Source organism: Oculina patagonica, chromosome 3, assembly GCF_052425735.1.
Source record: "Oculina patagonica isolate OP01 chromosome 3, crgOcupat, whole genome shotgun sequence".
Lineage (NCBI taxonomy): Eukaryota > Metazoa > Cnidaria > Anthozoa > Scleractinia > Oculinidae > Oculina > Oculina patagonica.
In genome coordinates, this window is record NC_135760.1 from 23,751,505 (window position 1) to 23,775,692 (window position 24,188).

Sequence of the window (24,188 nt, forward strand, 5' to 3'; positions counted from 1 at the left end):
AAAACTTTAAAATTGAAATCAATAAAAGCATCCGAAGTTTTCAGCATGCGGACGAGGTCCTTTCGACGTGTTACATAAGCCAGATCCTTGTGGTTTGTTGATAGCGTGTTCCAGAGCACGGATCCTCGGTATTTTAATGAGTCTTTCATGTATCGCGTGTTGAAACGCGGCACTATCAAAGAGAGAGAGGTTCTTCTACTAACTCGTTATTTTGCAAGGATATCTGGTGCTAATAATGAAGGAAAAGGTAAGTTTATTTGTCCAGGAATTTTTATTTTTGCTAGTAAACATTTATATTTATCTTTTGCTACGGTGGAGATAACTTGCTTACCTCGAGGGTCTGGAAGTGAACTAACAACCTGAAAGTGAGGCTAGCCATCTGTTTCGACGACGCATGTGACGTCATTCAAGATGGCTTCCGGCCGGTGGAGTGAAGTTGTGTTTATTTTCAGCGGACAGCTTGCAAGCTGTTCGACTCTTGTACTTTTCGCTTTAATGTGAGACCAAAGTGTACGGCCTTTGTTTGATACAGGGCCTTCAAGTAGTTCACGATCAGATCAGCACCTCTTTGAAACGCTGTTGTTTTGGTGTGGAAAATGTTGATCAAGGAATACAGAATACCTCTGCCGATGAGTGTGGAAGAGTATAGGATAGCGCAGTTATATATGATTCAGGTAATCTTTTTGTCTGATGTATTGCCTTATATTTTATAACAGTCTCAAATGCCTAAACGATATTTCATTGCCACTGCAACTTCGATTACCAACTTCGCGAACTGTTTGGCAGTGTGTTTGTGTATGTACATGTCAAGTTATGTTACGGCTCACAGCCTGACTCATGTAAACAGGCCGGCGAAGGATCGAATTTTTTTTCTTGTGCTTTATATATACCTTATTAAAGGCATCGAACGTTAGGTCGCCGATACAGTTTGCCGTTCTGAACGGGTTTTTATCTTTTAGAACTCGCTAAAAATCGTGCAAGGCTTGTAATAGTTGGAAAAGCAAATTTGTTCCGATTTCAATACAATCTTTGGTTCATCTCCATGTATGTTTCCCTTTCGTGACATTAATTGACACAGTCTGTAGCTACAAGTTTGCGAATCGAACCTTCGCTAAATGACTTCGAAACATTCGATCAAAGACATGAAATGGTACAGGATTATTCATCCGTTTCGTACAAAAGTCGGATCAAAAGTCAAGATATTTGAGTGGTTTATTTGTGGCGATATTTTCGTGATATTCTTGTTTGTCGAGTTTGTCAGAGTTCGTCAAATCGAAGTGAAATGCCCATTTGCATGTCAAATTGTCTGTAGACTTGACACCTCGCGTGGGCGATCGATCGCACATGTTTTTTTGGCTTGAAGTCAAATGTGTTCCGTCTTCTTTGAATTCCGAACTGCCTTTTCAGTCGTTCTCCATGAATATAACATCAAACCGTTAGATGTGACTGTCTGATTGTAATTTATTACATTACGTTCAATATACATGTAAAACTGTGATCTAAAAATTCAGAATATCAAAAAGATTTTCATAACTGCTAGAAACCGAGTTTCGATTTTATTGCCTTTACCATAGCCTTTCTGAATTGTTTTATCTTCAGAAAAATAAAATCCCTTGAGGCAGATTTTTGCTAATGTTTTTGTATTCAGGACTTTAATTATGCCATTTTATTCAAAAAACCAAATCCTTTCTCCGTTCAATAGAAACTGAATCTCTTTTTAAGCTCTGTAGAAAATTACGTTCAGGGATAAATGATCCTAGTTTTTAGCTGTGATGTAGTTTAAAGTCATTGCCTTTAATTTCAGTTGAAATTAATGCCTCTATAACATTGGCTAGTACAAGCGACATAATAGTGGTGCTTGTTTTGGTTTTTACAGCAGTGAAAAAGAATAATCGCAATTATAAAGCAAGTGTTTGCCACTAATTATTGTGGTGTACCTCTGGTTCAATTAGGTACGTTCTTTAATAAGCTTGACTGATCCTCAAAACTGAAAATCAAATTAACAGAAATGTATCCATTAATTAAAAATTCAGTCAACTATATTCTGGTTTTTAAATCATGCACAGGTGAATGTAAAGGCTTAGGTTCTACTTTCAGTATTTTTGGTCATTCACATTACGGTTCAAAAACAAAGTATGCTGTACAAAAGTGCAACTGTTTTAATTAGCACCTTAGAAACAAAAGACTTTTCTTGTAGGGTTCTATTTTGTGCGGTGTCAGTGAATTTTTTTGTATTAAGCAGTGTTGTTTTTTATTTTACTGTAAAGCTGGATGCAGGAGATTAACAGTGTAACCATATGTTATACCAAAGAAGATTACTTTAGATGAAATTAAAAAATAAACATTCAAGTAAATCATGGTCATTAATGCCAAGGTGAAATTTCTCAGGAAATATGTTTGGTATTTTTAAGACAGGTTGGATGGCCACAGGGGAGTGGGGGAAGGGGGATGGGAAAGTTAGATCAGTACACTATACAGTGTACATCAGGAAATGATGGTAAAAGGAAAATTCCAAGCATTCTTCATATTTTTTTGTTGGTAGTATGTTTCCTTTGGAAATAAAATATCTCTAATTTCATCAGTTGTTTTAAGTCTCTTAATTTGCAGCAATTTCTCTTGAATCCTATTAAAAATACACAGTTCTTCCAAACAGCATACAAATTTTCTCCCTACCCCATCCCCACTAATATGATCATGATATTAAAATTATGCATATAATACAAAGCATGATCAATGCAAACTACACTCGTGATTATTTCAGAAGAATACAGCTTCCATAGGCACAGAGTGACTGTTTTAGAAAGCCTGCATCCAGTTTTAAATGACACTTCACACTGATCAAGCTATAAAATTTAATTATTTTGTATGTAAATCGAAATAAACACTTGAAAACTTACCATATTGATAGTGTTTACAAATCGCGTACCAGCGTTTTCACAGCAAAGACTGCTGGGCTAATGCACTTTTTTCAAATCCTTTCCCAAAGAAACATGTGGATAAGGAAATCCTTAAAATCCCGATTTAAATTTGTTCTGATGTGTCCACTTGGGGTGCGGATTCTTCAGATCACTAATCCTTGATTAATCCATTTTTGTATTAACTGGTAAGTTAATTTAATTTAAGAAATCGCAAAATCTGCTTTTGGGTAGAAGAATCCAGATGTGGATTTCCCCAAAGAAAAGTTTGCACCCCATGGCGTTGTGATTACAGCGAATTAAACATAACCCACCCTATGGAAGGTCATTGGAAATTTTTAGGGGGGCAGGGGGCTTTAAAAAAAGCTCATCTGGAATTTTCAGAGGAGTGGGAGAGTTCAAACCCAAAAACGTTCCACGGGAGGGATAAAGATATTTTCTGGAACAATACATTTTAACAACCATTCAACAAAATTGTGCACATTAAAGGTGGAATGACTGGTCCCGAAGGAAACCATCACAGTGACTTTTGTTTCCTCAGAATGGAAACACTGCAATTCAAGGGAAACAAAGTTAAATGGTTCCATGAGGGACCATTCATTAACATGTGGTTTGTTTTATATAGCACAATGAAGACTTTAGGAGATGAAATGTGAAAACGAAACAGCATCGGTCATTCGATCAGCATTCATTGGTAACAGTACACTGTTACCCTCTCGCCTTATAAATGTTATCCCAAAGACTTGGGGTAATTTTGAAGGTTCACATGCCAGAAAAGCCGGCTGAGCTTGCATACGTGGTGGAGCAGGGGGGCAGGGTCCCCCCCCCAAAAGAAAATTTTTGGAGCTCCCCCCCCCCCCTTCAGTTTGAGGTGCCAAAAATAATGGTTTGTTAAGATATTCCATCTTGTGACTGAGTTCAAATGTCTTCGAAACTTCCTTGGAAGTCTTTGGTAAACTTTGTTTATCTTCAGAAAAGTTCAAAAAATGAACGGAAACATTCGTAATATTATTGGCCTTGGAACAACAATCAGAGAATCATTAGAAATCTTTGGTCTAGAAACTGCTCAGAAAACAAAAAAGTTGCTAGAGCGAAAGAAAAAGTTGCTCCAAATATGAACCTGCTGAGTATCTTTGGGACAGTCTTAGCCTCCCCATGTTCCAAAACACTCCGCGGCTTCTGGCTTGTTAATGAGCCAGCTTAGTTTTTACTTCATCCCCAGTCAAATCAAGAAGTGTTATAACAGTGATGGACTTGTCAAAACAAAAAAAGACTTAAAATTAGGACTAAACAGTTTTTTAAACACACAAATTAATGTAGATGAAATTTCAAATGATGTATTTAGGCTATAAAAGGCCATGATCATTAGCCTAATTTTTAAATTCTGCTCTTCACATATTATATGAAATGCATTTTTGTGTAACTCAAGTGGTCCTAGGCTCTAAGACTACCGGTAACACAGGAATTGAAAATTAAAATGTTTGCAAAAAATAACCGCAACACAAAAACGCAAAGGAATTTATGCACTTTTTTTTACTTATTTTCAATTCAATGGAAAACTTGGACTTACACAAGTCCAGGGGGGGGGGACTCAAAAAAGTTATGTACGGGGAGGGTCCGCCCCGAGCTCTAACCCCTTACCCTTTTGTATACCATTTTGACGGAAATTGTACCCCTTTCGTATACCTTTTAGTGAAAAAAGGAACCCCTTTCAGAAACTTTCATATACCTTAAAGACGTGACATAGACTTAAAACAGGACGTTCTCTTGCCATTTTCATATAGTGCTTAATAAATTAAAATAATACAGCCATAAATAGCGTCTGTTCGAAGTATTTTAATTAAAGACCCTTTTAAACACCTAAATGACAGATTTCCATACCCTTTCATGTACCTAAACTTGTGAAATCGCTACGCTTTTATATACCTGAAGCCTGAAAAAGGAACCCCTTTCGGGCAGCGCCTCCCCATATAGGCCATTATAGGGAGTACCCCCCCCCCCCGACACAAGCTGAATATGTAATTTTCTCTCCTATGTTAAATTGCTTTCTTCTTGTTAAGGATTTAACAAATGGAAGTATGTGTGTTTTTAAGTCCTAACCATTCATTCACAAGGTATTCAAAAAGTGGAAAATTGATCCATTAAACGAGCACTTTGAGTTTTTTCCTTCAGAAATAGAAATGGAACCTTAATTTGCAACTTTCGGCAGTTTATTGTCTAAGTATATTTAGCTGTGCTTAATTAGTTTCATTTATATGCATTAGTTACTGTATTCATATAGTTTCTTGAATATAATTTTGTAGAAAAGGTAGTTGCACAACTGCTGAATTATCATAAAACAAAGTCTTCCCAGCTAACTGCAAAATATTTTTTCTAAGATAAATTTAAGTCAAATTTAGTTTTGTACTGCTTAATTTAAGATATATAAGAAATAAAAAAATTCTGGAAAAAATTAAATACAAATTCATTATGCACAGCTGTGAATATAAATGGCCATCTGTTATGAAGATATGACTCTATGCATGTCTCATTCACCTGTTTTGTGTTTCTTAATAATCTTTAAATGTTATATAAAAATTGATTTCCATTTCAGACATAATTTTTGATCATAAAGTTTGCAATAATGTTGAATGTAGATAGAAAAATTCAGAAGCATTACATTTATGCAAAAATTATGTTTAAAAGGATTTTGTTTACAATCTTAATTAAAATCTCTCATTAGAGTGAATTCGTGTAACCCGTTTTTTATATGCTAATGGCCGTGTATATTTTAATGAGCTGTACAAGAAAACAGAAAATTGCAGACAAATCGTAAGTATTTGCATGTGGAAGTCAGGTTAAATTCAAGCATTACCATATGTAAAAATCAAAACAGATAACGGGGCTTAAAAATTATCATGCCTTGAATTTCTTGCGATTTTAGATAAACATATATTCAACATCGCTCGAAACATCGCGTAAAGAAAAAAAATTAAACTTGACTGTAACGCAATTCTGCGCGCGCAATCCATGGGGAGCTAGCAATCACGATGACAAACAACTTTTGTTTAGCAAACAAAAGGTTTAATGAGAGGAAAATAGCTGTGCATGTGTTCTATTACTCCTTGGCAAATTTATTTCCCGTCTTCTGAAAAACAACAACGTGAAATGATTAAATCCTGCGTATTTTGAACCAGACCGCTAATTTTTCAATTTAGGTTGAACATGTTCTTGAAGTGTGAAAGAAAGACACTTCCTGTTTATACTTATTTTCTGTATAACTATTAAAGTGATTTCTTTGAGGTATTCTGACCACTCTTGTATTTTTTTATTGTACACAAACATTAGAATATTATACGACTCATTAACATATAAAAAACGGGTTACACGAATTCACTCTATTGAGCAAAATGTGACGTAAAATGAAAATGTTTTCAATTGTGTGGCTTTGCAAGTGGGTTTTTAGTTTGTCTGGTCTGTAGTGAACTCATAATATGTGACCATTTAACTTTGAGTTGACTGAACAAAATGATTAACTATAATTACATTTATATTTAAGTAAACACGCATGATCAGCCAAATTCTAGCCTCTAACAAACTGATGTTTATTGATATGGGGCATTGGTACACCTGAAATAGAAACATTTTCCATGTTTCTAAAGAGTTTTAGTAGACACTTAATAGCTTTGTTCTATTAGAAATCCACAAATCTGATTGGTTCTTCAAAACACTGCAATCCTGTACACATTGCCCTTAAAAAGTTATAATTATACGTCAAATTTTTGGCTAAAAAATACATCACATTATAGTATTTTGTACTGAAATCCTTTTGAGTGTTTAATAAAACAGTATAGACTACTTGACCTCATGAGTCTAGATCAAATCAAATACATGACTTGTAAACAAAGTCAACTCTCTCCAAAACGGACACCATTGGGACCGGCTCCAACTGTTCGTTTTAGGGAGTTGTCCGTCTTATAGGGAGTTTAGTTACAGTAAAATGACTGAAAAATTGCAGTGACATGACCAACACCAGTTGCCTGTCCGTAAAAGATGTCCGTCTTATAGAGGTGTCCGTTAAGAGAGAGTTGACGTGAGTTCCTTGTCGGTTTCATTCATTTCCCAACACGATTTCCAACTATTGGTTGGTTGGTTAATGGATTGATTGATGATTGATTGATTGTGTTCTTGCAGAAAATATCCATATTCTTCCCATTTTTAGTTTGAATCCCCCACCCCTCTAAAAATTCCAGTAAACCCCAGTAATTCCTTTGAAAAGCTTTGGCTTTTGAGACCCCCCACTCCCTTGGAATTTCCAATGACCTTACATGGAGTGGTTACAGATATTTTCTAGAACTGCACATTGATTATATTTTGCCTTTTAGAAAAAGAGTCGGCTGGACAGTGTTGGAGAAGGAAGTGGGGTAGAAATTCTTGAAAATACTCCCTACACAAATGGACCGGGAGGCAATGGACAATACACAAAGAAAATCTACCACATTGGAAGTCATTTACCAAGCTGGCTTAAAGCAATCCTTCCGAAGGCGGCTCTGAGAGTGGAAGAGGAGGCCTGGAATGCCTATCCATATACCAAGATGAGGACAACCTGTCCTTTTGTAGAAAAGTTTTTTGTTGACGTAGAAACATACTATTACCCTGATGCTGGACAGCAGGTAAGTATTAATTATATTTGCTGCAAAGCCTTAGCGTAGCAGCAGAACTATTTTTGACTGTCGGCGCGGGGCCTGGGCGCTTTATATAGGCGACACACTCGATTTGACTTTTTCACTGGCGATGATTTTAAGTACATGCAGTACGTATGATCAGCGGCATGTAAAATGTGGAAGCTGCGTTTGTCGTTTGCGATGTCCTTTTCGCTAAAGAGCAAGAAGTTAAATTTTAAAGCGCTGCCGCTTGCACTTCTGTTCAGTACTTTGTAAATGCTTCCCAAGAAACCTTTCTTGAGCAAGATGGTCAAGTATAGTGCCGGGGAAACGGTCTTTTCATCCCTTATGCGCCAGCTCTGATGAATAACGAATTTACGATGCCTTCTTGTAATGTGCTTTCATAATTATCCATTACTTAGTTAATTTAAGGGAAAAAAATTACTTTCTGTGCGTTGAGCGTGAAATATGTACAGCAAAAACTACGAAGATTATTTGCGAAGGCACCATGAAAACGTTTTCATAATGACCGCGCGCTAGAATGGAACAAGCTTTGAGCTTTTTGACGTCATAAATTGGTGTTTCTGATGGCTTTGCGATCGAATTGCATGTGCTTTGTTATGTTACATTGCTTCCTTTTCTCAATGTCACTAGCATTTCACACGCTAATAAATTAAACTTAAGATTATATCTTTCACATCTGAAAATGTGAAAATCTGAAACATTGCTATGACCTTCCGTTCCGCTCCTACTATTATAATTAATATTCTTATAACTCACTTCGCAGCACTTAACTTGCTATCAGCAACTCCTAGTATGTAATTTATGTCTTGAGCCAGCTTGCTGCTTTCCTGGGGCAGTTGCATGCTTGTTCATTCTCAAATCAAAATTGGGCTAATAGCAGCAAGTCATGCTTCAAATGAGGCCTTCCAAAGGGTTTTGGGAACAGGCATCATTGCTCCAAAATAGCTAAAAAATGTAGCAACAATCTTGTTCCAGATCACCGATAGCCGATAGAAACTAGCACTGAAAGCATGTATTTTTGTGGCGGCGACAACGTTTCCCTCACCAAATAAAGGCGACAGTTTGGTTGGAAACGAGCTACAAAGCAACATCAGAAACCCCCCTTAGAAGGCCTCACAAAGACTAGCAGTATTGCAGTTAACAAGTCGTGATTGACCCCCAAATTGATTCCCTTGTGAGCCAAACAAATTGACATTCATCTTTTCTATCTTACCTATCTTAATTAATTTTATTCAGCCGACAGCCCATCAGGCAAGTGAACATGAGAAGTTATTTGCCTGGCAAGAAAATCCACTTGTTCCAGATGACTGAACTGGACTTTTTTTAGACCTTATTGATATGTGTCACGAATGTCTAGAAGGCATTTAACCCCATTCAGTTTGTGATACATTTTTTCTGTTACAAACTTTATTGGTTATCCTTTCAGGAAAATGTATTCAAGTTATCACCAGTTGATCTTCAAGGAAGGGAAGTTGGTGAGTTGGTTTCTCTGGTTCATATTTTTACAAGTGTCAGTGTCCAGAAAGAACCTGTTAGTAAAATATCTTTTCCAAGATTTAATACAGCAATGATTTGAAAACTCGATCAGGTGGGTGGGTAGGTCAGTTTTGTGGGACCCTGCAGTAAAAAGAGCCAACCCCTCAAGGGTGGGTAGGTAGGGGTTAAGTCTGTGTTCAAGCCAAGTGGTCCATCAGGCTGGAGCTTATCCCAGTTTCAGTAGCATTAAGCAACTAGGAGTGTTTGGGATGCTAGTCCATCGCAGGGTTACCCCCAGCATTAAATTTGCCATTTGTACACTTGGGTGGAGTGAGGCAGTGTGGGACAAAAGTGTTTTGCCAACAAAACACAGTGACCCCGGCCAGGGCTTGAACCCGGACTGCTTGGTCTGAAGTCCAGCACACTAACCATTACCCTACCGCGGTCTCACTCAAGGGTGGGTAAGGAAAAGATAGTCTGATCCTTTTTCTGCAGCATTAGGTGTAAAAATATTAAATTGGCATTGTTTGTGACTTGCAGATGTAATTGACCCAATTAAAGACTCAGTCTCATACTCAGACTACAGTGAAGAAGAAGATCCTTTGTTGTACAAATCCACGAAAACAGGGCGGGGCCCCATGAAAGAGAACTGGCTGGAGCACTACAGAGTAGACAATCCACCCTCTGATGTCATGTGTGCGTACAAGCTTATAAAGGTCGAGTTTAGATACTGGGGAATGCAGGTAAGCAGAGAGAGGTTTCACAAGGTTTTTTATTCCTTACTGTTGGTAAAGAAAGACTAATAACTAAAGTATTTAAAATTGCATGAGAATGCTACAAGAAAATGAAACAGTTACGAGTTCGATATTGCTGGTTTGTAGCTGTCGCCACGGCAGCTATGCTGGTGGACAAGAACAAAGTGTTTCCCTCCGCTAGGAACTTAACTCTTTTATCATGCAAATTCTGCAAAAATGCATTTTTATTTCAAACAAAGCCAAGGAAAATAATTAAAACTAAAGTAATTCTGGCAAAGAGCAGTTTTCAACTGAGTGTCGTAAAACCAAAACCAAAGGACACAGACAATCCAGTGAACCAATCAAAACTTGATGCATCTACATGTAGCCAGCCGAAGCCCGGGAAAAAGTACTTCTGATTGAACCAATCACTAAGCGTAGTACTGCAAGTCAAGACCAAGGCAAACGCGATATACTTTCGACACTCAAGTGAAAACCACTCTATCGTAATGAACCAATCAGAAGGTAAAGCCAACAAAGCGTGATAAAACGAACGAAAGCGGAGTCATGACTGGATTTGGATTTGTATCTGATTGGTTAAACAAACAGCCTATTTCTTCTGATTGGCTATAGCATGTCACATGACGTTTTCTATCTAATTAGGGAGCTCACGAAAAACCAATGTTAACACAGAATCCATTTTGATGGTCAGTGGAAAACCTGCTGTAAGCTCGAAAAACTTGTTTTATGTCGGTATGAATCGCTGAGAACCAAAATTTCTTTATTCTTTTTTCCAGAATAAAATTGAACATTTTATTCACTCGGGTCTGCGTCGCCCCATGTTAATGGGTCACAGACAAGCCTGGGTGTGGCAAGATGAGTGGTATGGACTCACAATCGACGATATTAGACAATTAGAGGAAGAGACACAGCGAGTACTGGCCATGAAAATGGGCAGGCTCTCTGATCACGCGATGAGCAACACTCCTTCGGATCGAGACAGCGACCAAGAAGTCGGCTTTGCGAACGACAAAGGCCGAGGAAGTGTAGTTTACGTTCAAGAAAACAACAATAGCTCCAAGCTTGAACTGATTTCAAAAGCATCGCTTGACGAAAACGAGGGAGTTTTATCTCCTTCACCAGTGGCTATAACTGTGGAAAAATTCGGGTTTGAAAGCGATAAACCCAGAAAAAACTCGTACGGTTTCGAGTGCAATGGCGTAAGCCCAAGAGACTTGAGTTCTACAGCTGATAGCTCTGCGGGGAGGGGAATGTCCCGGGCGGATATACTCAAAGGTTGGCATATAAGCACGATAGAAGCCAGTGGGTCAGATTCTGAGAATGAAGAGTTTTTCGACGCGCAAGGTACGGTTTCAGTTGATATTTGCCGCTTTGCATATCTGTTGAACGCTGTTACGTGTAAAGTTGTAGAGTGGATAAATCCCTTCTTAAAAATCAGTATCAACTTTTGTTTGTGTCCAAAGTACAAAAGACTAGTATGTAGCGCAATTGTTCAAGTAAAGCCCGGGCCAAACGAGGATGAGAGTTGATGAGAGTTGACTCTCATGAGAGTTTTCGTCAACTCTTATCGACTATCATCAACTGAGGCCAAACGAGAGAAAACTCTCATCGGCTCTCGGCTTATGAAAAATTTGAGCATGTTCAAAGTCGAGGAGAGTGCATGGGAGTTTCAGGCCAACGAGAGGGAGTGTTTGAACTCTCATCAACTTTCATCGTTGTTTGGCCCGGGCTAAATAAGTACAAGAATTGTTTTAATATGCGCATAAAAACGTTCGAAAACGTAAAAAAAGCCTTTTAATTTGATATCCACTACGTATAATATCATTCTTCAAATACTGTAAGTCGTAACTTCACCTATAAACACATTTTCAGTTAATGGCCTTTCCCTAATGTACCTCGAACATGATTCCTTTGTGCGGATTTTAATCTGTATGAATAAATTTTGTTATGAAAACGCCAAGGCCATCTTTTGCCTTCAATAAAGAAAAGAAAAGGATCTTGCCACCTTAACTTCCGTACTTCAGTGCGGGTAAATGTTCAGAACGGTAATGTGAGGTTTAGATTGTCACCTTTGTGTTAAACGTTTTTTTCTCATAACAGAGGCGCTCGAAGAGCCTTTCAGTTCAAATCTGCTGTCCATACATAACGTGGAACTCAGTAACAGTTTTAAGAGTCTAGAGTTGGACACAGATTCCTCACGGGGTAGTAGAGAGTCGTTGGATTCATTGGCATCTTCAGTCGTTGATGACCAGGGCTCAGATAAGGTAACGATCGATAAAGAGAGCGAAGGGAAGGGTGGGTAATTTTTCACTTTTGTAGATTTTCTGCTGCAAATCAGTGCTTCGACGTAACGCAAACTTAAGGCCCGTTTATAAAGGTGATTTTTGTCGCGGCGAAATTGCATTAAGTTTTCGTACAGGTTCGAAACTCCTGCGATATCGCGACAAAAATCGCCTTTGTAAACGGGCCTTTACACTTATTTAACCAATTTTCTTGTTTCCTAAGTGTGTTTGAGGTTGACTTCAAGTTTTCTCGTTCTACTTCTGAAAAACAGAAGGAGCTGGTGAAAAAACGTGCGAATGTTGTGACACGTCATTGCAATCCTAACTGCTGATTGGTTAGTCCGACAGGGCGTCTGTATCACTGATCGGCCGCTGTGCTTGCAGAAGTGGAAAAAGGCGCGAATTTAATGACACGTTATTGAATTTCTGCTATTTGATTAATTGAAGAAACTAGAGCGGCCTTGTCATTTACACGATTATCGGTCATCGTGGTGTAGGATAGGAAAGATGAACGTTTATTTGTTTGTCTCACGACGGAATCGCTTTGAGATGCTCGATCGCGATGTTTCGACTGCAATAGGCGATGAGGTCAACTGTTTACGTGTCGCTGTTTGAAGCATGTTGGTTCGCTGCTATTGGTGCATTTTGATTCTCATTATTATTCCGACTGTAAGATGTTGTTCCCTCATAGAGTGGCCTTGCTGACTTGTTCTTTCACATCAGATTTCTCCATTAAAATCTCTAATTTCTTTTTCAAAATCTATTTCTTTTTAGTCACCTCGGCTGATCCGAAAAGAGAAGCTATCTAAGAAAGTCAGCGACACCTCGACGTGCTCGATACCAGCCTCTCGCATCACAACCCTCATTCTTGTCATCAACGGCGGCACCCAAGTAGACACGGGCCTGGACACTACATCACGTGACATGGACTTCAAACTGCTGCAGGATGCATTCGAGGCTGTGATTAATTCGCACTACAGAGGGGCCGTGGGAAGGATCGCGCTGAGACTCGTGGAGTGCCCTGCTATTTGCTCCAAGGCGCTTAATCTGTTGTCACAGCTGTGTCCTTATTCAGAGAGTGACTCGGGTAAGGACTTCAATTGAAATGGACAGAAAATGACAGACATATAGAAAAACGCCAAAGAGATGATAATAGACAAAACAGGAACAAGGGCTTTTAAGATTTGGTTGGATCGAAAAGGATTATGAGCGACAAACTTAATAAAATTGGCGTAGAATTCTCAACATGTGCCATCCGTGTTCAGCTCTCGATAGCTTGTAATTCTACCGTTTCTCTTGTGTAGCGGTTGCTACTGTTTTTTTTTTTTTTTTTTTTGGGGGGGGGGGGAGGGGGCTTGGGCATTGTTCCTGTTGTTTGTTGTATAGTTTTCTCAAAGGGTAGCGAGCCATTTATGTCAGACATTGTGAGAGCTGCTGCCGACCCTGTCGTAGCTGCGTTTCAGAACTACAATTAAAAGAAATATATGGAAATCTGTAAAGATAAATAATATTCCGACTTTTGAAGGTCGCAACTCAACACAAGTATACTCCAGAAGATATAATATACAGTTGAACCCCTATTAAGCGGCCACCCTCGGGGAAATGGCAACTGGCCGCTTAATAGAGGTTGGCCGCTTAATAGGGGTTTGTCAGAAATTAGCATGATGTCTTTTTAAAAGGTTACATTATTTCAATACAAAATAAGGTGAAAAGGAATAACGGAATCACAGGAAGACGACAATAAACCTGTGTTTGAATGATTTTATCGGCCGTCACGGTCTGAGCTTGTTGGAAATTAATTTAAATATCGTGTATTACATTCTTATTCGCCGCTAAATAGAGGTAAAAACAATAGAAGAACGCTCATCGGGACGGCAGAAAGGTGGCCGCGGCCGCTTAATAGGGGTGGCCGCTTAAAAGAGGTTATATTTACAGTATTTTACTGACAATATTTTCGGGACTTTAGTAACTGGCCACTTAATAGGGGTTGGCCGCTTAATGAGTGGTCGCTTAATAGGGGTTCGACTGTATGGTAAAAAAGAAATCGAGCATTATTTAATTCAGTCATGACTTGTTTTAACCTTTTTGTTTTTATTTTCCCGTTTTCAGACGTGGCTAGTGTCAACAGCGGCTTTACTGCAGTCTCCAGTAGTTTTCCTCTGAGTGCCATTTCTCTCATGGTTTCGTCTTCGCCATTTTATGACGAGGCAGTGAATTCCATGGTAGTTGCCACTAACATGGTCTATCGAGAGTTTCTCAGGTCTAACGAAGGGCAAGGCTTTCGGGGAGAGGTTTGTACTAAAAGTATAGTTTTTGTGTATATTGTCGTGTTTAAAGCGCTTGCGTTTCGCCTTGTTTCTCTCTTTTGACTGTTGGAGGTTGTAAATTTGTTTGCTCTCGATCCAGAATACTGGTGTAACGTGATTTAGAAAACGGGTGCGACGTGTTTTAACCAATCATAGGGGGAATCCATTCTTGACTAATCAGAAGCGAAAATAAACCATAGGAATCATAGCTTGATTTGCCTTGCGTTACATTTCCCGCGCTATTCGCGGACTGCACGTCTTGGAGTTGTGATTGGTTCATTGAACTATTTCACTTGTACTGTGATTGGTTCTTAGATGTTTTTGATTGAAGTTGTAGGAAAGTCGTTGAACAACAAGTATAATATCGAATTTAGTCAAAATTTACTTTGAATGGCTAATTTATTTAGTGTTAGAAATACAGCAAATTCACTTGTTTCTTGTCAGAAGAACGTGCCTGTCATTTAAGTTATCTTTATGTGAAGTTTGGACTGAAGTTGCTCAAAATACACGGTGTTTAATGTTTGTATCTTAGGTCTGTCTTCTTGGCGACTGTATGGGTGCCCTGCTCGCGTACGATGCCCTAACGTCCAGCGTGAACTCCTTGCGAAGCCGCACACAGAGTTGTATCTCGAACATAGCAATGCTTTCCCCAAACGCCGCCTCATCCACGCCTCAACACACCACAGAGACGAACGGCGGCTTGCCAAGAAAACCCCGGCGCACAAGTAGCCACACACCACCAAGTAAAAGCAACCTGGAGAACTCGCATAACCTTCGGCTGAGTCTAAGCAGCGGAAATATCCGAGAAAACGTCGACCCAGAGAGAGATGAGATGATAACTTCGCCGCCGGTTGAAGAAACGGAAGATAACGTGATGATTTCACCGCGTCCTCTTAGCAAGGCAGCCAAGTTGCATACGTTTAGTTTCGACACTATGTCGCTGTCCGTGGATTCTGTGGATCACGTGATGTTTGATTTCGAAGTGTGCAAGTTTTTCGCGTTTGGTTCACCGATTGGACTCGTGTTAGCTTATCGCAGGTTCTTGAACGGGGAGGATAGAGGGAATCTAGGTGAGAATTGATCGTCACAAGTTTGCGTTTTACTCATGTTACTGATGTAATATTGAAGGATTTTTGTGTTATTCTGTACCTCGTAAATCCAACGCTTAAAGGATGTACGTCACGGACAACGCTTCTTGAAAAAATTGGCAAGTTTTTTCAAGATTGTCATTCAATCTATCTTAGTTTCGTCAGTCAAAACCATCCTTAATTATTTTCGGGTTTTTATTACTCCTTTGTTGTTTTTCTATGTTAGAAGACTATTATTTTGATGTTTCCTTCAATTTCAAAGTAATCGGAAAAATGATTTAAATATCGTGACGTTGCTCCTTTAAAGGGACTGTGTCGCGGATTTTAGGCTTGGGAAATGACCATCAAATTCGTTGAAATATGAAAATAATCTCATCGCTTCTGCATGCATTGCGTGCCGTTTATTTTTCAAGAGATAGAGTTAAAAGCATCGACCAACTTCTGTTTGTTTGTTTATTTGTAACAAATTCAAGAAAACGTAAAATGGGAATAAAGGCGTAGATTAACTTAGGAAAAACGAGACTGTTGATTAAAAACCATTTTCTGCCAAGAACCTGAAAGAAAATATGTGGAAACAGTAGCCAGAGACTTAAAGGGGCTAGGTCTTGGTATTTTAAGTAATTCTATTTATATTCGTTAATTAAGAGCTCTAAACTTCAAATTGGCAGAGAAAAAGTCTTTTATTGGCAAAATCACGGCCACATAACAAACAAGGACGATTTTCGAGCATGGTAAATAACACTGAACGCAATCCGTTTTAATCTTCTCGAATTTTGCCCATCCATGCCCTCTTTTGACCTTTCTGTGTTGCTTTTGAGTTTTTCTTCAGTTTTATGTTAGTAATTGTTATATTACAGTTAATTTGATGACCAGTTGGTCAGTGCCGGCCGAAATTGCCTAAAATTGCGTGACATAGCCCCTTTATAGCTAACGTTACAGCAAGAGAACTTGCTTTTCTAAGGTTTGTTTTCCAGACTCGTATTAAACATCTTTTTTTGTATTTTAATCTTTTACTTCTTGTCCACAGCTGTACCACCAAAACCTGGTTGTAACCAGTTCTACAACCTGTTTCACCCGTTTGACCCGTCTGCGTCCCGAATCGAACCTTTGATCATGAGCCAGTTCGGTCAGATCCCGGCTGTAAGCGTGCCTCGCTATCACCGGTTTCCATTAGGAGATGGTCAATCACATCTCCTTAGCAACGTCATCGGTGCGTACCCAGAGTTGTTTGTGAACCAGTCACCTTTGAACCCTGGTGCCCAGTCCCGCCCGGGCCTGGTTAAAAGAGGAGACAGCAATCTGAGCACCGCAAGCCTGGTGTCTAGTGATAGTTCTGGAGGCACGGACTTGGATTTTGGTATGTGATGTGTAGTCTTTAGTTACGTCAGGCTCTTCGCTGTTCTGATCTAAATTTTCAGTCATGAACTTGTTCCGACAATAATGAGACTTGAAACTTGTTGTTTTTTCACTTCAATTGAGTTATTGGCGAAGAAACTTGAACCAGACTAAATCGAAAAGTCAAAAAGAACGAAAGATTCCGCATGAAAATTACTTTCAACTTTGTATCGCTTACTGTAAGCCCTTTCTCGATTGCACATTTATTTTCAGTCTAGTCTTGTACCATAATAGCCGGACTCTTTCGTTTCATCTGAGTTCTTTTGCGCTTCAGAGTTAACTTTTATATAGCAGACGATTGAATTGTAAGTGTTTGTAGAGCAGTTTTAAATTGTCTGTAGAAAAACCAAAACCAAAGTAACTAGTGTGGCCAATCACAAAGGAAACAGACAATTCATTGATCCAGTCAAAACTTAACTAAGTGAGCAAATACATGTAGCCTGGCAAAGCGCGGGAAAACGTGTGCGAGCGAGTCACGAATGCATGGTTTTGGTCGGTTTTACTTCTGATTGGTTGAGAAAGTGCGCGAGTATTTTTAAACCAATCGCTAAGCGTAGAAATGCAAAACCAAAGCAAACAAAGCAAACAAAGCAAACAAAGCAAACGTGAATACTTTCGACACTCAATTGAAAACCTCTCCGCTTTTAGCAAACCCAATGACCGTTTCTAGCCAGTTGTCTTCACTTCCTTTCCAAATGGGATTGTGCAGTCACGGAGTATGTGCCCGTGTTTGGCAAATCTTCGTTGCAACACTCGAGGAGTTTCCGATTCTTATTGTCCAATCAAAAACTAGCGCAAAGACTCCCGATCAATCAGGATACGTCATGCAACTATGCGTCACCGCTGCCGAAAGGCGCGGCCTTAGAAAATTTCCAGAGACGGGTTTCCGGGGTTGCCACAGGTCAGGAAATGGTCAGGGAAAAAATGAAATTCTTCAAGGTCATGGAAAAGTCAGGGAATTTTAATTTGAGTCAGGAAAAATTGACATATTGAAGAAAAGTCAGGGGGAATTGAAATTATATCATCACTGATGTATTACCATTGAAGGCTGGAAGAAATATTTCAGGTCAATGTGATCTCAGCGATGTTTTTTTTTTCTTTTTGAAATGGAGACTGGAGACTGCGACTATATCTGACATTTTGCATTTTTTGGTGAGGGAAATTTGAGTTTTATCGGCAAATCTTCGTTGCAACACTCTGTGGCAACTATGGTTTCTGAGCAAATGACTTGCACCAGCGTATGTATTTGCATGTTCGAGGTTTTGCAAGATCTCAGCTGATGTTGTCTTTTTTGTCCGTTTTTTTCAGCAACCCAGAACTGGTGGGGTACCAAGCGTGTGGACTATGCTCTGTATTGTCCTGAGGGACTTCAACAATTTCCCACAGCTGTCCTCTCGCCTCTCTTCCATGTCAGCTACTGGGAGTCCAGTGACGTGGCTGCTTTTGTCGTCAGACAGGTGAAAAACCGGTTTTCGCGCTTAAACTCGCACCCAGACTTTTGCAATGAAATTTTACAACGTTTTGATTTCATATGAGTGTGAACTTCGATGTAACGACAATACACCTTATTCCAAAATGGAGGAAAATACATTACTCTTTTGTATTCATGTCAATTGGCCTTCGTGGCTTCGATCACATCTGGGCCAATAAACATGTAGACAAAAGAATAGTGTATTTTCCGCCATTTTGGAATGAGGTATATTTAGATGATATCAAAAATGAGAAGTGCCCCTATTGCGTGTTTACTCGTTTTATGTGTTTTTGATTCATCTCACGGCTTTGATTCAATTTTTTTTTTGCATAGATTCTTCATGGTGAGTGGGATATTTCAAGTGCTTCGTCTCCCAATAAAAGATGCCAAACATTTAGTCCTTCGGAACCTAGAGAAAAATGGTTAAAACGAAGAACTGCTATCAAAATCAAGGTAAGTGTGAAACTCAAAGAAATGCATTTAACAGCTGCCTCGTGTTGAAGTTTAATTCTTCCCTTGAGTAAGCCTGTGCTAACAGCAACTTCGGTTAATTATTACTTTCCTGACGAAATTCAGTTTCCGCGGGAATGTAATTTCGCTGGAAGGCAGGTCGCCTGATGCATGTTCCTCGTAGCTTTTTTCCCGCAACTTGTGGTAGAATCGGGTTGCTTTCAAAAAACGAATTAAACAAATCATTTTGCGAGGGATGTTTCACGTAAGAGTTATAGTAACGTATTTTGGGAAGGGGGTGGGGGGGGGGGGGGGGGGGTTAAAGTTAAAGGTATTGACCATCTTACAATTTATGTCACAAGTTGCTCGCTTAATCCTTCTCATCTGCAACAAAGCTTTAGAAAAAGATATTCAACTAAAAAGCACTTAACATTTTTGCTTCTCGCGAATACTTTCAACGTCTGGTGTAAAAATGAGAATGGAAACTATTATGGCAAGTAATGAATTGGAATTAGCGATTCAAAGCATCTATCGGTAGTTAATTCAAATGTTAAATTACTCTTACTAATACTTTACTATTACTATTTTTTACTTATTTTTTATTATTATTTTATCGCCAGAACCTGAACGCCAATCACAGAGCTAACGACCGGGTTATACTTGAAGGTCTTGACCAGTCTCTCACGGCCAGGTTCATGTATGGTCCTCTTGACATGGTGTCTCTAAGTCACGAGAAGGTAAAGGACCTTTATTTTAGCCCCACCATTAATGGAGCCCAGCAACGTGATTGAGTTCTTTAGTGTGGTTTATTTTCGTTCATTGTTGCAGGTGGATATTTACGTCATGACCCAACCCCCCTCGGGTGAGTACGTTTTATTTGACACCGCGGTCACCGGAAGTGGAGGAAAATTATCGTGTAACATTCCTGAAGAGAAGAAACTTCCGGTCGGAATTTACCCTGTCAAGTTGGTCGTCAGGTTAGTAACACATAGAATTTTGTATTTTGCAAAATGACAGTGGTCTTTTAAGCGGAACCTCTTTCCTGATCAAATTGAAATTTGGGAATGAGGGACGAAACAAAAGTACTCGGAAAAACCCTCGAAGCAAGGCGAGAGAACCAACAGCAAACTTAGTACACGTATGACTCCCAGCCTCAGTCGAACCTGACTTCTCCGTTCCCACTCCCCACCCCTAAAAATGATAAAATTGAACCATTGACCATAAGGCTTGCACTGAACAAGTTTGCCGGATTTCCAAGCATAACTAACTGCCTGGGTTTCCACCAGGAAAGTGACAATGGGTAATTAATCTTTAAGGAACTGTGTCACAGATCTTAGCAAAATTTAGGCATAGGAAATGGCCACCAAATTCGATAAAATATAAAAATAACCACTTAAAACAGTGAAGGAACATTTCAATAACACAGTTAATACAAAAGAAGGTACGGATGACCAAAAGTGAAGCAGATTGAAACGGATTCGCTTGTAACTTAAAATTATAACGCTCCGGAGTCACATTTGGTTGTGATGAAGCTATGGTTTTGTCATTGAAATCTAAAGAAGTAATTTCCTCGCAAGCATTAAGTTTTATAGCGAGTATGTGGCAAAACTAAAAAATATTTAACTTAACTCAGCCGTGACACAGTCCCTTTAGTCATCTGCTTTCCTCGGTGAATATTTCATATCTGTCTTGGTTAGTTGCTATTTCAATCTCAAGATTCTAGTTCTGTATGCCAGAAATCTCGCCATATAGCCCAACTTATAAGCCATCTAATTCCCAAGAGTTTCTCCTTACAATATGATTAGATTCTCAGGCAAATAGGCAATGAGAAAAACGAAAACCAAATTCTCACAACTATCATTTAAACAGTTGTATGACATCCAGTATAGAGAATTAATATTTCGAGCTATCTTCTTTCAGGGGCGACCATACGTGGGTTGACAGTAACTTGGCCGTTTTACCGCCCAAGACAGAGGCTGTTGTATTCAGTATCGACGGCTCATTTGCGGCCAGCGTCTCCATTCGTGGCAAAGATCCGAAAGTCCGAGCAGGCGCCGTGGATGTCGTAAGGTACGTTCTGTGTTGTGTTGCAACGTAAAACATGACTGGGAAAAACTGTTCCGGCGCTTGGCTTTAAAGTGATAAGAGACAATAAGAACGCCAATTCATTTCCCATTTGCCAAGTTTCTAATTGTCTTTTAAACTCGAATTTGTGAAGAAGAAAAAAAGCTAACTGAGAAATGAGAGAAGAAAAATATTTTTTCAGTCGCTTTTCTGTTGTGTGGAGAGCGTGGTGGTCTGAAAATTATATAAAAATACTTAAACAACCAATGTTATGGCCCAGTAGTAAGACAATTGATTTTGCAAAACAGTAGGAATGGAAGATGAAAAGAAAAGAAGGAGCTTTTCACTTGGAAAAACTTTGTCAACGAGAGATGTGGCATCACGCAAAGTGCCACTATGTAAGCAAAGATGATTTAAGGCCAATATGGTCCATGTTACCGGCCCTAAAATTTCTATGACATAATGTTTAAAGGGTTTGAGTATTGCTACACCCTTTCCTCCAGTTGTTACCTGTATTTACTTCGCTGAAACCTCTCCTTCCTGGGTATAAATGTTCATATTTTACCCTCGATGCCCCAAAACCCTGTTCTCAGGAGACACTATTCACGTCCTTGCCAACCCCTCCTTAGTCCAATTTTGTTTCCTTACAGGCACTGGCAAGAGTTAGGATTTTTGATCGTCTACGTCACAAGTCGGCCTGATTTTCAAAAGATGAAAGTCATGGCTTGGTTGGCAGAGCATAACTTCCCTTATGGGCTTGTTACATTTGGTAACGGCATCTCAAAAGATCTTCAGAGACATAAAACCGAGTTCCTTCGATACCTCGTCAATGATGTAAGTAATCTGTTAGACTATAAAGCCCAGACCCTACGAGAATGAAAGTCATCGCGCGTTAAAAGATGCGAGCTTTTCATGAGAAAAAACTGTCAACGAATCTCAAGAAAAATTTGAGCAGGTTCGAATTCTTTGAGAACGCACGAGAGTCGCCGAGTTTCAGGCCAGAGAAGATTGAGAGTTTAAACCCTTGTCAGCTGTCGTTCTTTTATAGCTCGGTCTTTAGGAGCCTTGAACGTCAAAGATGGCGCATCTTTTTCGTGTCAGTTTGTCCTTCGTAATCCATCTAATTATTCGTCAGTCGTGACCATCTTTGTTTATTTTCGGTTAACTATACTTTGGTGCGTTTCTACGTCTTGTTAAAAAACTATTAATTGAGGTTTTCCTTCAGTTTGAATGTAATTTTGTACAACAAAAAAAAAATGACACACACGACTCCTTTTAAGAAAGAATTAAGGATGTACTGTAGTTTTTAATTTATTATGCTTAATTATTATTTTTTTTTCTTTAGTGTCAAGTGCTAATTCACGCAGCATACGGATCAGTGAAAGACATCTCAGTGTATGCGTCTGTTGGAGTTCAGTCGCATCAGATATACACTGTGGGGAAACACCATCCAAGGAAATACGCAAAACAAGCTCAGGTGAGTGCTTGCATTTCTTTTGAGCAGTTCTAGCTCGGGAAAACGTGTAAATTAAACATAATTCGCTTTGCAGTTTTATACCTCTGAGAGGCTAGGAAAATCGACAAAAGCGTAGCTCACATTGGGAGGTCTGATTCATTCCTTGTCAAAACACCAGAATAACATAAGTGTACAGGGTTTGTGCCCCTCGACTTTGACCACGTGCAGTATTAGCATTAAACCTGGAAAGACAAACGATCCACTTGGAGTCTTGAAAGGTTGGTGGGAGGCGCAGTGGCCTAATGGTTAGTGCGCTGGACTCCGGATCGTGCGATCCGGTTTCAAACGCTGGCTGGGGTCATTGTGTTGTGTTCTTGGGCAAGACACTTTACTCTCACAGTGCCTCTCTCCACCCAGGTGTATAAATGTTTACCGGCGAATTTACTGCTGGGGGTAACCCTGCGATGGACTAGCATCCCATCCAGGGTGGGGGGGGGGGGGGGAAGTAGAAATACTCCTAGTCTCTTTGTGCTACGGAAACCGGGATAAGCTCCGGCCTGATGATGGGCCACAAGGCTTGAACACAGACTTTACCTTACCTTACCTGCGATGGACTAGGTAGCCTGTGTAGCTGGCGGTCGCGGCGTCGTCGCTCGTTGTCGCGTTGCTTGTGCGCGCTTCAAAACCCAACAATACCGCCAGCAACGCAGGCAATGGACTAGGAAGAAGCATTGCTCTTTGTCATTTCATACTCTACAAACTGGTGCTAATCGCGGCATGATAGGCCACTTGGTTCCTATCCGCCCTGTATCCGTTGGATTGGAACAGACCAACTCCTTGAAAAGCTTGTGAAACAAACCATGTATTTTTCTCTCCTCTTCAGTTCCTGAAAGATGGCTATGCAGCTCATCTAACCGCACTCTCCACTCAAACGATCTCCAGACCCGCTGTGGGGAATTCTCGTTTGATCCTCAGGCGTGGTTGTTTTGGTCTTCCTACACGTGCGTCGAAGACAAGACACAAGATCAAACGTTCCATTTCGGACAAACTCTCGCCCGATTCTGACAAAGAGTGTTCGACTACCCTATCGGGATCCTTTAATTACTCTTCTTTTAGACACACGAAGGGGCGATCTGTGAGTAAGTTTGATGAATAATAGTCCTAGAAGTACAAAATATTCCACTTTGAACTTAAATCTAGTGTATCGATGTGGGTACTTTGGTATAATGCTTTCTTACCGCCTAGGGTACGCGGATTTTGGGGCGCGAGGTAAACGCGATGTTGTCGCGCGTGTCATACGTGTGTCACGCGTGGCGGGAAAAAAGAAAGGCCGTGACGCCCGTTCTACTGAGGTCTCTCCATAAAATCCGCGTGCCCCACATACATGTTTTTTTCGGTCTATTTGTACTAAATTTAAAATTTGCGAGTTTTTTTTTATTAGTGTCACTGCGTTTCGCAGACTGTAAAACAGTCCGATTACTTGTGGTTGTGTAAAACGGAGACTATTCGTCATTCGCTTTTCAGCTAGTTGGAAAGGTTTCCCTCTCGTTTTTTGGGTGTCGCAAATCTTGCGCAATGTACACCAATTTTTTTTTTTTTTTTTTTTTTTTTTTTTTTATTTTTTTTTTTTTTGCGTACAAGCTTGTTCAAGTAGTTGTAAATTAAAGTCAGGGTGTATCTATAATAAAATACTAGTTGTAAAATATATTAGTGTGTAAAATTTTGTAGTAAGATGGTGTTATTTAATACTTCGGTGTTATGTGACACTTAGGTCTCAAAAGTGTTAGAGATAGAGAGAGGTGTTATCTTTTCTTGACCTTAAATTGTCAAGACTTTCCAAGCTTTTTCTTCTCAATAGTGAAG

The 24,188-nt window shown here is 39.6% G+C and overlaps 1 protein-coding gene across 1 annotated transcript; it reads left to right on the plus strand.

Annotated features, from left to right (window-relative positions):
• Positions 1-383: 383 nt before the first annotated feature.
• LOC144647103 (protein retinal degeneration B-like) lies at positions 384-23,840 on the plus strand. Its single transcript, XM_078506858.1, has 18 exons — positions 384-674; positions 7,280-7,567; positions 9,009-9,057; positions 9,599-9,801; positions 10,590-11,157; positions 11,914-12,077; positions 12,870-13,182; positions 14,205-14,386; positions 14,934-15,471; positions 16,517-16,846; positions 18,193-18,341; positions 18,689-18,808; positions 19,426-19,542; positions 19,634-19,782; positions 20,726-20,875; positions 21,520-21,703; positions 22,215-22,346; positions 23,209-23,840. Exons 1-18 carry the CDS (start codon positions 597-599, stop codon positions 23,479-23,481), a joined length of 3,987 nt encoding a protein of 1,328 aa, XP_078362984.1. The 5' UTR covers positions 384-596; the 3' UTR covers positions 23,482-23,840.
• Positions 23,841-24,188: the final 348 nt, after the last annotated feature.